This window comes from Salpingoeca rosetta, assembly GCF_000188695.1.
Source record: "Salpingoeca rosetta unplaced genomic scaffold supercont1.23, whole genome shotgun sequence".
Lineage (NCBI taxonomy): Eukaryota > Choanoflagellata > Craspedida > Salpingoecidae > Salpingoeca > Salpingoeca rosetta.
This window is the reverse complement of record NW_004754911.1, coordinates 449815-463194: the sequence shown is the minus strand read 5'-3', so window position 1 is coordinate 463194 and position 13380 is coordinate 449815. Positions and strand designations below refer to the sequence as shown.

The following is a 13380-nucleotide window of genomic DNA, read 5'->3' as shown; positions in this document are numbered from 1 at the left end:
TACGTGTTGCACATGTGTGCGCATATGTGTGTGCGCGCGCGTCTATCTCCGTGCTTGTGTTGTGCTTTGTGCGCATTCTTTCCTGAACGCGTGTTTATTGTTTTTATGTTCTCATAGCGGTTGTTTCTTCTCTGCTGCTCCGCTGTTACATTGCCCGCAACCACAGGCCTTCTTCGTGACACTCGATGACAGCTCGCCCAGCATGCCGAGCGACCAGATTACGGAGGCAAACGAGATTGCGCTCGCCCTCATCCACGGCAACGGCCACAGCATCTGGTTTGACAAGTCCATGACCTTGATTGTCTTCAAGAACGGCCGCTGCGGTGTCAACTGCGAACACACGTGGTGAGACACTTGGTTGCGCTTGGGTTTGGTTGGTTGTGTGTCATTGGTTGGTTGCTGTTTGGATTGTGTCGGCGGGTTGATTGCGTGGAACTGACGTGAGCATCCTGCACCTCTCTGTCTGTCTCTCTCTATCTCGCTCTTTAAAGCCACCACACCCCAACTAACGCCTTTGTTCCCTTTCTGCACGTCTGTATGTGCGTGCGTGTGCATGTGTGTGTTGTGTTTGGTGCACCAGGGGCGATGCGCCTGTCGCTGCGCACGCGTTTGAGTCTGCACTCGCTCGCGAATTCAACGGCCCAGGGTATGATGCCATTCGACCTGCATGAGTGCTGTGGAGAGAAACATGTCATTTTGCACTCCCTCACTCACTCACTCACTCACACACTCACACACTCACTCACACACACACACTCACTCACTCACTCACTCACTCACTCACTCACTCACTCACTCACTCACTCCCTCACACTCGTACCATCACCGCCACCGCCACACCTGTGTCTCCGCGGCAGCTATGACCAGTCGACGGGCATGAACAAGGCTGTGCCGCAGCGCCGCGTGGATCTCCAGCCGCCGCTGCGTCTGCGGTTCGCGTTTGAGCCCGAGGCCGAGCCCATCCTGCGCCAGTGCGTCGAGAAAGTCGAGGGCGACATTGCCGGTCAGTTTTGCCGTGCGCGTGCGTGTGTGTGTGCAGTCTCTCTCTACCTCTCTCGACCTCTCTACCTTCCTCTCCCCCTCGTTCTCCTCGCTTTCTGTTGTGAAATGTCACCCCCAAGCACCAGCTCATGGCACTGTGCAACCATCTCACCCATCTTCATTCTACGGCCCCCCCCTTCTTCATGTGTGCAAACGCCAGACCTTGACCTGCGCGTGTTTGTGCACGACGCATACAGCAAAGGCTTTATGAAGAAGTGCAAGGTTTCCCCCGACGCCTGGCTGCAAATGGCCCTCCAGCTCGCATACTACCGCGTACGTCGTGCCGTCTGCTGCACTTGCAATTGCTGCTTGAAGTGCTTGTTCAAGGGTTTGCATGGTTCCCTGTGGTTTGCTCCCAATGGTTTGCCCCCTGTCTTCCTGCCAGGTTTGCCCCACACCCGCACCTTCCATGCCATACTCACGCCCATGTGCCTTGCTATCACACCATCCACCACCATCAACAGGATCAGGGAAGGTTTGCCCAGACATACGAAGCCTCCATGACGCGCTTGTTCCGGTGCGTAGCACACGTGCTGCTTGCTGTGCTTTCCTGTCCCCTTGGTCGTTGTCTCTAGCCGCTGTTCTCCCATATGTTTGTTTGTGTGTCATTTAATTGTTCTGGCCACTCGCTGATTCAATCACATTCCATCCTTGCTCACCTGTGCCACCTCCACTAACATAACCACCATCACCACCACCATCATCATAACCATCACCATCACCAGCGATGGCCGGACGGAGACGGTTCGCCCCGTGACGATGGAGAGCGTCGCCTTTGCCCGCGCAATGTGCGACAGCTCAACATCGAAGGAAGAGCGCATCGAACTCCTCCGAAAGTGAGCCACTCGGCCGGTTGAGTGTGTGCGTGCGTGTGTGTGTGTGTTTGTGTTTGTGTGCGTGCGTGCATGTGTGCATGTGTGTGTGTATTATGTGTGTCTGTGCGTGTTTGTGTTTGTTTACACCTGTAAGTCTGTGTGTCTGTGTCTGCCTTTGCGCAACACACGCCCTCCTGTCTCCCCATGTCCATCCCACTCATCCATCCTCACTTTCACTGTTGTCCCCACCCCCACCAGGGCCGCTTCCGTTCATGTGCAGCACTTCAAGGACGCAATGGCCGGCAAGGGGTGCGTGCGCGCGTGTTCGCGCCCTTCGTGTGTGTGTCTGTGTTTGTTTGTTTGTTTGTGTGTGTGTGTGTCTGTGTGTGTCTGTGTGTGAGTGTGTATCTGCCTCCACAACTTTCTTGGTTGTTTGCTTTCTTGTCCACTTGTTTTACATCTTATCTTACCCTCACGCCTCGTGTGTTGTCCTTCCCTAACCACCACCCAACCACCAGCATCGACCGCCACCTGTTTTGCCTGTATGTCGTGTCTGTCTGGCGCGGTACCAAGTCCCCGTTCCTTGAAGAGGTGCTGAGCGAGCCGTGGTACCTCTCCACCAGCCAGACTCCAGTCCAGCAGACGGCCCTCTTCGACCTCAAGAACAACCTCGACAAGGTGCTGTTGTGTTGTGTGTGTGTGTTTGTGTGTGTTTGTGTGTGTTTGTGTGTGTTTGTGTGTGTTTGTGTGTGTTTGTGTGTGTGTGTGTTTGTGTGTGTGTGTGTGTGTGTGTGTATGTGTGTGTGTGTGTGTGTGTGGTTTGGTGGTTACGTGTGTTTGTGCTGTTATTGTGGGCGTTTTGGTGTACGTTACCGTCGTTGCACCTGATGCCTTCCTCGACCCTTCTCTGCACTTCTCCCAAATCTCCCTCTTCTCCCGCACATTGCCAACACCACTGCCCCTCCTCCCCCCGGTCGTAACAGATCAGCGCCGGTGGTGGGTTTGGTCCCGTGACGGACGACGGCTATGGTGTCAGCTACATTGTCTCCAGTGACGGGGTTGTCGGCTTCCACGTTGCCAGCAAGAAGTCCAGCGACAAGACGGTACCGTGGCCGACCATGTGTGTGTGTGTGTATGTGTGTGTGTGTGTGTGTGTTATGTTGTGTTGTGTATCTGTGCGTGTCTATATCTGTCTGTGTGCATCTGTGTACATGTGTTTGAGTTTGTGTGTGTGTGTGTGAGCTTGTGAATCCATCTGTGCACCTATCCATCTCTGTCCGTGTTTCTCTCCGTCTGTGTCTCTCTGCCTTGGTCCTGCATTCATTCACTCTGACACCCCCTGCTCATCGTTCCATAACACTTCCCCCCTCCCTCTCCAATCGCAACCTCTTCCTTGTACCACCAGGACTCGTCACGCTTTGTGAAGAACATTGTTGATGCAATGGCCGACATTCGCCAACTGTTCCTCTAGGCGCTCTCAACTGTCCCCACCCCTCGTGTGTCTCCGTGTGCAAGTGCTGTGCTTTTTGTGTGCGTACGAGCGCTGTGGCACAGTGGGCGTGTTTGAATGGGCTGCTGCGATCACAGGCGTTCCTGTTCACGCGCACTTGTGTGGGTGCTTGCCTTGCGCTACTGTGAGCAGTAGTGCCTGGTCGCGTACGTGACTGAACACTCAGTGTTTGCTTCACACCACACGAACCCGTTCCTTGATCTCTTTGTTTCTTTGCGTTGCGTTGCGTTGTTGCTGTTACACCCTACCATCCAGCTTCCCATATGTGTGTTTTCCTTCTCTCTGTTCGTCTCTCACCGACCGCCAGCCTTGCTTTCTGGCCTTGTGTGTTTCATCCTACTCTTGTGCGTGCCAAGCCCCAATGACACAACCTCCTGAAATCCCACACGAGCGTCCTTGTGTCGTGTCACAACGCATGAGCAGTCACATCATGTCACATCACAGTCACAACACACTTTGGTCGCAGCACACGTGCATCCAAAAAGCCCACAACAAGCCCGTTACATACACTGAATTCAGTTGCATTGACTTGTGGTGAAAGATGTGGTCAAGCGTTCTCCCGCCATTTTTTTGAATTCACGCGACGAGCACAACACGCGAGATGGCAGGCTTCTTCCGTGTCAGCGACAAGCCCGACTGGATGCCAAGCTCCACACTCGCATACAGTGCGGATGGGTCCCACGCTTCAGTGAGTTGCTGGAACCGTTTGCACCCTCCCGTATTACGTGGCTGTAACGAGACAACCTCTCTGCTCATGGCTTAGGGGCTCATGTCAACCTTCCTTGTTCAATCACGCAGTCAAGCCCGGTCATACATCATCACACACAAACACACATACAAACGAACACATACACACACACACATACAAACACACATACGCACACACATACACATGCGCACACACACACACATACACATCCACACACACACACACACACACATACAAACACACGCACACATACAAACACACGCACACACACACACGCACACAAGCACACACACACACACACAAACCTACACACAAACCTACACACACACACACTCTCTCTCTCTTCAACCCACCTCACGCTGCCCCTGTCCTCTCGTCGCCCGCACGCATAACTAGTCACTGCAGCAAGACGAGAAAGAACAGCAGCAGGATGAGCCACGAAAGCTCAACCCAGCTGAGGTACATACGGTCTTAGCTGCAGATTTGTGTGTGCATCTGTATGCATGTACGTGCGTGTGTATGCGCATTTGCGCGTATACTCTTGTCAACACGAGCGATGCAACACAACCATATCTCAAGTCTCACACTTGCTTGTTCTTGTGCCGCCTCCACATAGACGGACGTCTTGCGGCGCTGCTTAGCCTTCTTGGGCTTCCGCCTCCTGATCATTGAGGCAACAAGGAACGCGTTGACCAGCGACGAGAGGAAAGCTTTGGCCAGCAAAGAGAGCGCTGTCTCGCTGGAAGATGTCATTCGCGATGCATCGGGTTGGTGCCTTGTGTCTTGTGCTTCCCTACATGTCATCGACAAGCACATCTTGCCGTGTGCACGTGTTGCCATGTCTTGTGCCGTGCTACATGTCAACGTATGGCAGGTGCGCAGTGTTCGTGCATTGTTGTGCACTGCTTGTCTATTCCAGCGCCCGCTCACGCTGTCCTGCACACGTACGCGCCACGAACCAGAATCGGACGAGGCCTTTGCTGCCCGCTACCCTGAGGGCGTCAATTTCAAGCGGGTGGACCTCCAGCAGCAGTTTAAGCGCATTCCGTATCGCGTACATAAGGTCATTGGTATGATCCCGGATGATCTGAAACGGAAGCTTGAGGCAGCCATCAGCAGCTTTGATGAAGCGACTGTTGAGGCCGCGTTGAGGAGGGTTGGTGCCATGTGTGCAGCCCCAACGATTGACAGCAACCTCAAGCAGCAGCGCGCAGGTATGATGGCCGCAGCAACACGACACACGCACATGCACATTCTTGAACAAGTTGGAACACAGACACGCGAGTGCTTGCTGACGTGTGTACCTGCATTGCACACACATTGGCACACATTTAATGGCCGCAGCAACACGACACACGCACATGCACATTCTTGAACAAGTTGGAACACAGACACGCGAGTGCTTGCTGACGTGTGTACCTGCGTTGCACACACATTGGCACACATTTAGACACACCCTTGACCTGACACACACACACACACCCTTACCTTGACATACATACACACACATACACACCCTTACCTTTATATACATACACCCTTACCCTTACATACATACACACACATACACACACCCTTACATACACATCCACGCACACGTGCAGACCTGTGGCGGCCGCTTCCGCCAAGCGTGGTGGGGAAGATTGCCAGAGACATGGCAGCGCCCCGCAGCCAGGCTTCAACCTCATCGTCCCGGTCTTCGAGCTGTAAGTTTGAAATCACGGATGAGGAGAGGACGATTGTCATGAACGACCGGATGTTTGGCGAAGTGGATGCACGCGTGTTCCGTGCCACGAAGCGGATCAAGGACGAGTTGACCGCCAGCATCGCCTCCTGCACCGAAAGTACGTTTGCTACTCTGTGCTTGTACTGCACCACACAAGGTGGTTGTGTTTGTGTTGGCTCACGTGCGTATGTGTAAATGTGCACTAGGAAGGTGTGTGTGTGTGGAGGGGAAGGGCTTTCATGTGCCACCTTCTTGAATTCCGAAGCTTATCGTGTTCTGCACTGTCATCTGATCAGCATGGCCCAGGCTGGATACGGACTACGAAAGCCTCTTCCTGACGGAATTCAGCCACTACCTGCAGCGCTACTGCGGTCAGCGCGAGTGGACACGCACTCTGCACTTCTTCACGCAGGCGCCATTCAAAGACAATCCAGCTTATGCCGTGGACCTGTGCGTGACCAATGGCAGCGGAGACCCTTATGTCTTCAATCTCATCTTCGAGGTAACAGCACTCTCGCACACCCACACACACGCACACCCACACACACGCACACACACACACACACACACACACACACACACACACACACACACACACACACACACACACACACACACACACACACACACACACACACACACACACATGCACACCCGCTGTCATTACACCCGCACACACTGCACAACGCACTCACACGACGTGTCATGCTTCCTTCCCATCACTCACATACATACTGTCACGATGCATGTTGTTCTCGATTCAGATCAAGAAATGTGGCCTCCCGCTTGACGAATTGGAGGCCATGACTCAGCTTGACGAGTGTGCAGCCCATGCAATGAAGGCGCTCCCACGCCGCGTTGTTGGGCTGCCCTTCCCCTTTGGCATCACCGTCACTGGCTACACCGTCAGTGTCTTCGCATATGTCTTGACCCACGACGACCAGGACCTGGAAAAGGTAACAGCGTTGTGTGCTGTGTTCCTTCATCGCATGTGCGTGTGTGTGTTTGTGTGCACGTGCGTGTGTGTGCACGTACTTACGTGTATCTCAGAGAGAGAGAGAGAGTGTGTGTGTGTGTGTGTCAATGCTTGATTTGAGTTTCATGTGTGTCAGCTTTCTTCACTTCTCACCCTGTTGTGCGCTGTTTGTGTACGACACACGATGTGCGCGCGTGTGTACGTGTGTGAATGCCTTCAGATTTATCGCATCCCGCTTCTCAAAGACGCGGAGGTGTGAACATATGCATGCGTTTGCGTTTGCTTGCGTATTTGCATGCGTGTTTGCATGACGTATTTTGGAGCAACCACATTGCTCTTTCATCCCCCGCTTGCCACATGCTCCTGCGTCTTGCCACATGCTCCTGCGTCTTGCTGCGTTCTCTGTCTGTCTGTCTCTCTCTCTGTCTCTCTCTCTGTCTCTCTGTCTCTGTCTCTGTCTCTGTCTCTCTCTCTCGCTCTCTCTCGCGCGCGCGTGTGGGTGTGTGCCTATGGCTTGGTCTTGCTGTTGATTGTGTCTCCCCTTGACTCATGCATGTGCGTGCCACATGCTGTTGCGCTGCCACGGGTTGCACTGCCAGATTGAGACCATGCCGGCCATCCTCGACGTCCTGCTGAGCAAGGAGCGCATCGCCTATTTCCAGGCCCTGTCCCGCCACATGGACGGCGAGAGCTCCGACAACGCCAGCGACGACGGCGACGCCACGCATCAGTTGGCACCGCTGCATCTGGACGATGGCGCGGACGCGTATGCGTGCCCACCGCTGTACGGCGTTGCGAAGAAGGACTGGCCGTGCGAGGATCGCGCTCTAGCCGAGCATCGTCTGTTCGTCACCGGATTCTACGCGCCGCTGCCCAACGTGCGCATCTTCAACAACCGCGTGCTGAAGGAGGTGCCAGAACGCGATGCAGACAACATCCTGAACGCCTGGAAGACTGCCCATCCAGGGTGCGATGTAGCGGGTACGGTGCGCGTGTCGCAGTCCGAGCATTATTACTTCTGTGACACGTCCCGACGGAAGCGCGTACTCGAGCTTCCATTCTTGGGCAGCATGTGGGTGGACCAGCGGCCAACGCGGATTGAGCAGATTGACGAGCCTGTGCAACAGCTGCTGCGCCTGCTGCGCGCCGGGCTGTGCCACACGGATGTCCGGTGTGAGAACCTGACGATTGGTCCGGATGGGCGCACCAGCATCATCGACTTTGACATGTGCCAGGAGCTGGGCACGGATCTGCCCTCCGGCCTCATCACGGAATACCTGGAGCGGCCAGCGCGCGTGTTTGACCGCATGCGCAGGCTCAAGCGAGAGGCAGGCGATGATTTCGAGTCCCTTATCCTCTCGTGGGCACGAGCACGCTCCACGGGCCCAAGCATGTTTAGTGGCCGAGAGTTTGCTCAGCAGGTTTTCTGTGCGCGGGAGCGTGTTGTTGGGCTGCTGACGAAGGAGCGGGGCCGGCTGTTGGCGGAGGGGGCCGACGACGCGATTGTGCAACGTGTCGACGCCGCCATTCACAGGTGCGAGAGGGCCACCCTGTTTGCCTGATGGTCGCACTGAACGGTGATGTTTGATGGTGATTGATGGCGGTAGTGGTGATGGTGGTGACTTATGATGTGATTTGTTGATGGTGGCGGTATTTGTTTGTGGTGAATGATGTGATTTATCGATGGTGGCTGCTGATGGTGGTTGTGAATGATGATGCTACTTCTTAATGAGGGTCTTACGCTGATTGCTATTCGTATTCAATGATGTTTATGTCTGAACGTGACTGACAATAAACGTCGACGAGCTGCTCGCACAATCACACACGCACACACACACACACACACATTCGCACACACACACACACACACACGCCAACATATGCTCATCACCACGGAGTCAAGTGTATTGTAAGTAAGGGCATTATTGCTGCACAGACAGTCAGATGGACACAGGCACACACACACACACACACTCACACACACACACACACACACACAACACAAGCACAACACAGCCCACAAAGGCACACCACATTCCTGTGCAAGCTTCTCGCACCTCGGCGAAGATACAGAGGCACAGAAGCACAGAGAGAACAAGGGAGACAAAGCCATGCAGCACGTGCGACTGTCGGAACGAAACACGAGCGAAACCAACTGCAGGAAGGGACAGTGATAGATTCGTAACGACAACAGCAGCATCTGTCGGTCACATCAGCGAGTTGGAAGAACGGCAACCAGCAACAGGTGTGTGTGTGTGTGTGTGTTTCCGAGAGGGATAGACAAATGGAGCATGGCTCCGTAACAGGGGAAAAGAAGGAGGGGAGGGAAGGGTATCAGTTATGAAACACAAAAACACACGCATACGCACACATGGACACACACACATATCCACAAACAGAGGAAAATGAGCCAGCTTAACGAGCGAGGCAACCGCAACCACAATGGTCGCACAGTCACAACATCCTCACACGGGACGGGGGAGAACAACAATCACGACAACTGCAGTTAGAGGAAGGCATCTGGGTTGCGGGTGATGGTGGATGAGTGCGACCGTCCCCTCTCTGTGGCATCATCGTGTCCACTGCGCACGGATCCACGCCGCGACTCATTCAAATCCTCCGTGCTTGCACTCCGCGCCGGTTGTCGCTGCTGGTGCTGGTGCTGGTGCTGGTCTTCGTCCTCGCCCTCCTGTTCCTCTGAGATGGCAGACACCGCGAGCTGGCCCATCGAGTTTGGCTTCCACCGCCCGCCGTTACCGCCACCGCCACCGCTGGCGATGCTGACAGCCCCGCTGCTGATGTTGCTGCCTGCGCTGTTGCCGCGCCCCGCGCTGCGCTCGCGCGACGTGCTGCGCTCGCTGCCAAACAGCGAATTCCACAGCCGCCGCAGGGTGCCCTGGCCGCCGCGGGAGGCGCGATCGCCCCGGTCCGACTGCGGGCTGCTGGACGGCGGGGAGACGTTGGAGGCGCGGCTGCGGGAGCGCGAGCGGATGAGCGGGGACGTGTGCCCAAAGGAGGACCGCCGACTGACGGCAATCATGTCCGGTGACACAAATCCGGCCTCTGTTGCGTAGCCGTCGTTGAGGTAAGTTGAGGTGGGGGGGGTTAAGATGGAGGTGAGTTGTGTGTGTGTGTGTGTGTGTGTGTGTGTGTGTGTGTGTGTGTGTGTGTGTGTGTGTGTGTGTGTGTGTGTGTGTGTGTGTGCGTGTGCGTGTGCGTGTGTGTGTGTGTGTGTGTGTGTGTGCCAGTACTGTTTCATGCCAGACGTGTGAGAAGTACACACATCGCATATCCCTAGCAAACAATCCTTCAGCAACATGTGGCTTGCAAGCACTGACCATCCACGTCGCCCTGGTCGCTGAGCGGCGTGTCCTCGTACATCGCCTCAAGATACGGGAACACCGTGGATGCTGGTCGCGCAAACATCATGGGGTGGGGGCGGGGGTTGTGCGTGGCGGTGTTTTGGTATGAGGGCGAAGAAGTACGAATTGCAACAAAACGGCAAGCATTGCACAAGTGCAACAAAGTATAATGAGGATAGCCACATGGAATTACGCGTTGCGACAACACAGGCAGCAGGTACGCGCACACACACACATGTGTGTGTGTGTGTGTGTGTGTGTGTGTGTGTGTGTGTGTGTGTGTGTGTGTGTGTGTGTGTGTGTGTGTGTGTGGGCACAGCACATCGTGTTGGTGCGAACTGACCCTTTGCGACGAGTTCGACGGGATCTGCATCGCGCTGGAGTTCACAGCGGCACCAGCTGGCGGTGGCGGCAATGGAGGAGAGAGGGACAGAGAGAGAGAGAGGGTGGGCTGGTGTTGGGGGATGGTGCATACTGCAACGACAATTGTATCCATCACGCAGATTTACATGATAACACACAGCCAAACAGACAGACACACAAGAACCACGACGTACGGGTGCTCTTGCAGGTCCCAGACGGTGGCGCGATGTTTCGGGTCGCGTGTGAGTGTTCGCGCGATGAAGTTGCGTAATGACGGCGGCAGGTGGTCCGGCATTGTGTACTCGCCTGTGAACACCAACATGGCAGTATGTGTGTGTGTGTGTGTGTGTGTGCGTGCGTGCGTTACGTGCGTGTGTGTGTGTGTGTGTGTGTGTGTGTGTGTGTGTGTGTGTGTGTGTGTGTGTGTGTGTGTGTGTGTGTGTGTGTGGCAATGAAGCAGCCATTCATTCGGCACAAACGCATGCGCACACCCAGGAGTAGGCGCAGGTGTGCGCGTACATTTTGCGATGGACGTGAACAGGTCAATGACGTTGTCGTCGAAGAACGGATATGACCCTGTCACCATGTTCCACAGCGTCACCCCAATTGCCCACACATCCACTTTCACGCCTACACACATGTAAATGCATCGGTGTGTTTGTGTGTGTAAGTGTATGTGTGTGTGTATGTGTGTGTGTGTATGTGTATGTGTGTGTGTGTGAAGGACACGTGGCAGTCAAAGGACAGAACCAATGCAGACGACGACCCTTTCCCGTATACGCTCAAACGTGCGCGCAATGCGGGTGCCTGCAAGCATGACATCGCCACGCATCGCACCATCGAATGTGGTTGCGCCGGCTGCCAATTCCGGCGACTGAAAGACGTGTGTGCCAGAGCTGCGCGTGCACTCATATCCATCCGTGAACCTGCCAGGAAACAGATTGCAGCATGTTGAAGATGATCCAATGTTGTGGTAGCAAGCAACGTCATGGTAACATGGTGATGAGGTCATGCACACAGCACCTGACTCACACATAAAACATGCACGCACATAAAACACACGTCCCAAACTCATGCATTGCCTGCACGCACATGTCAAGGAGATCAGCGACACCGAAATCGCTCAACTTCAAGCGATGCCCGCTTTTAACTGGACGCGACCAAGTGGTGATGGTCACAATGTATGTATTTGCGGTTGTATATGTGTGCGTGCATGCGTGTGTGCATGCGTGTGTTTGCGGTTGTATATGTGTGTGTATGTGTGATGATATGTAAGAGGTTGAGGTGGTATCAAGAAAAAGCACGTGCATAGCGAGAGGTGGGGCAACAGAACCAGAAATGCTGCGCAGCACAACAACGAGCACACAATGCGTGGACGCACTCAGAATGTTGCTTGGCTTGATGTCCCGGTGAATCACGCCCTGTGTATGAGCACATGTGTACACGCACACATGTTGGCAGATACAAATCAAGTGAGATGAGTCAAGAGCCAACACAGCGGCATCATCACATGAGCATGTCATCCGTGATGACACACACACACACACGCACACACACACACACACACACACACCTGTGAGTGGATGTAAGCTGTGGCGTCAAGTAATTGCACGAGGTAGTGCTGCGCCTGTGGCGGCAAGTAATTGGATGCACGCACAGGGTCGGGGTGAGCAGCGAGTAAAGCAGTGCGAGGAAAGAAACTCTTGAATTGACGGCACATGTGTCTTGATGACAAATTGATCAATCCGAACCCAACGCAACCGCGCATCACAACACTAATCATCATCATCATCATCATCATCATCGTCGTCGTCGTCGTCGTCATCATCATCAGAACTGACCTGCCAGAGCGGAAGGCGTTCCTGCGGCGCGGCCTTGAGCATATCCTGCAAATTGCTGTGACAATACTCCAGCACCTGTCAAAGGGGCGCGTGTGATGAGAGGGGGGGGGGAGGGATTGTGTGTGCGTGAGTGCAATGAAGGCGGGAGTGCAACAGTAAGCACCGAAGAGGCGGCAGAAAGGCCTGTGCATGAAAACCCAAGGGGCAGCCATTGCTGGTGTCGAAGCATACTGTCTGTTGACATACACATATGCGGCACGTGCGAGTGTGTGCGTACCATGTAGATCTTCTCCTTTGCGTGGTTGTACAGCACGTCGTGCAGGCGTGTCACGTTGGGATGGTTCAGCTTGCGCAGAATTTGAATTTCGCGGCGCACATTTTCCTGCCCGTACATGATCTTGCGAATGCGGCGGTTCTGTGTGCATGTGTGTGTGCGCATGTGTGTGTGTGTGTGTGTGTGTGTGAATGTGTGTGTTCAGCTGCACCCCCAATGTTATCCAATCCTCAACAGCAACACCGCCACACCTCTTCCCCCCCACACACACACATTTAGAACCTCCTCCTCCCAAGCCCCACCTTCATGATCTTGACGGCGTATCGTTGGAGGGTGATGATATCGAGCGCTTCCTTGACCTTCCCATATGCGCCGTCGCCAAGCCGGTCCCCAAACAGATACCGCCCAATCACTTTCACGCTCTGCACACCATGGTGGGGGTGGCGTGGGAGAGGAGGTGAGTTGGAGCAATGTGGGCTGTGAGGGACGTTTCTGACCAACGGAACAAACATTCGCACACACACACACAAACACACAGACACAGACACACAGACACACACACAGACACACAGACACACAGACACACAGACACACAGACACACACACACACACAGACACACAGACACACACACACACACACACACACACACACACACACACGGGGACCGGCTCCTGTGTGTAGACTATTTCCTCCTCGGGGACAAACAAGAGCAATCCGTCTTCGCTGATGACATCCCACAACGCTGCGCCATATCCGCTATCC

At 54.5% G+C, this 13380-nt stretch overlaps 3 protein-coding genes across 3 annotated transcripts in view; 2 read left to right on the top strand and 1 right to left on the bottom strand.

The window, feature by feature from the left end:
• Positions 1-3754, top strand: part of PTSG_12715 (uncharacterized protein) — a gene marked incomplete at its 5' end in the record, with an annotated part of 6684 nt that extends 2930 nt beyond the window's left edge. The window contains 10 exons of the mRNA XM_004990569.1: positions 167-345; positions 581-646; positions 858-1003; positions 1202-1314; positions 1506-1558; positions 1767-1877; positions 2115-2165; positions 2375-2534; positions 2840-2959; positions 3262-3754. Coding sequence (XP_004990626.1) covers positions 167-345; positions 581-646; positions 858-1003; positions 1202-1314; positions 1506-1558; positions 1767-1877; positions 2115-2165; positions 2375-2534; positions 2840-2959; positions 3262-3327 — 1065 coding nt within the window. The 3' untranslated portion in view covers positions 3328-3754. The remainder of the gene's footprint in view (positions 1-166; positions 346-580; positions 647-857; positions 1004-1201; positions 1315-1505; positions 1559-1766; positions 1878-2114; positions 2166-2374; positions 2535-2839; positions 2960-3261) is intronic.
• A 191-nt stretch (positions 3755-3945) lies between these two features.
• Positions 3946-8586, top strand: PTSG_08375 (serine/threonine protein kinase). The gene is made up of 9 exons (XM_004990568.1): positions 3946-4054; positions 4472-4534; positions 4692-4842; positions 5038-5289; positions 5680-5919; positions 6098-6303; positions 6566-6757; positions 6998-7030; positions 7377-8586. The coding sequence occupies exons 1-9, from the start codon at positions 3968-3970 to the stop codon at positions 8337-8339; spliced, it is 2187 nt and encodes a 728-aa protein (XP_004990625.1). The 5' UTR covers positions 3946-3967; the 3' UTR covers positions 8340-8586.
• A 697-nt stretch (positions 8587-9283) lies between these two features.
• Positions 9284-13380, bottom strand: part of PTSG_08374 (CAMK/CAMKL/LKB protein kinase) — a gene marked incomplete at both ends in the record, with an annotated part of 4617 nt that continues 520 nt past the window's right edge. Inside the window, 12 exons of the mRNA XM_004990567.1 lie at positions 9284-9840; positions 10116-10187; positions 10483-10538; positions 10697-10808; positions 11022-11132; positions 11340-11428; positions 11595-11652; positions 11884-11923; positions 12076-12129; positions 12344-12418; positions 12621-12758; positions 12920-13039. Coding sequence (XP_004990624.1) covers positions 9284-9840; positions 10116-10187; positions 10483-10538; positions 10697-10808; positions 11022-11132; positions 11340-11428; positions 11595-11652; positions 11884-11923; positions 12076-12129; positions 12344-12418; positions 12621-12758; positions 12920-13039 — 1482 coding nt within the window. The remainder of the gene's footprint in view (positions 9841-10115; positions 10188-10482; positions 10539-10696; positions 10809-11021; positions 11133-11339; positions 11429-11594; positions 11653-11883; positions 11924-12075; positions 12130-12343; positions 12419-12620; positions 12759-12919; positions 13040-13380) is intronic.

Excerpts from the sequence above, each read along its gene's own strand:
- PTSG_08375 (XM_004990568.1), top strand. The coding sequence starts at position 3,968 with ATGGCAGGCTTCTTCCGTGTCAGCGACAAGCCCGACTGGATGCCAAGC. Across the intron at positions 6,758-6,997 it reads ACGACCAGGACCTGGAAAAG|ATTTATCGCATCCCGCTTCT; the intron begins GTAACAGCGTTG and ends GAATGCCTTCAG. Across the intron at positions 7,031-7,376 it reads CGCTTCTCAAAGACGCGGAG|ATTGAGACCATGCCGGCCAT; the intron begins GTGTGAACATAT and ends TTGCACTGCCAG.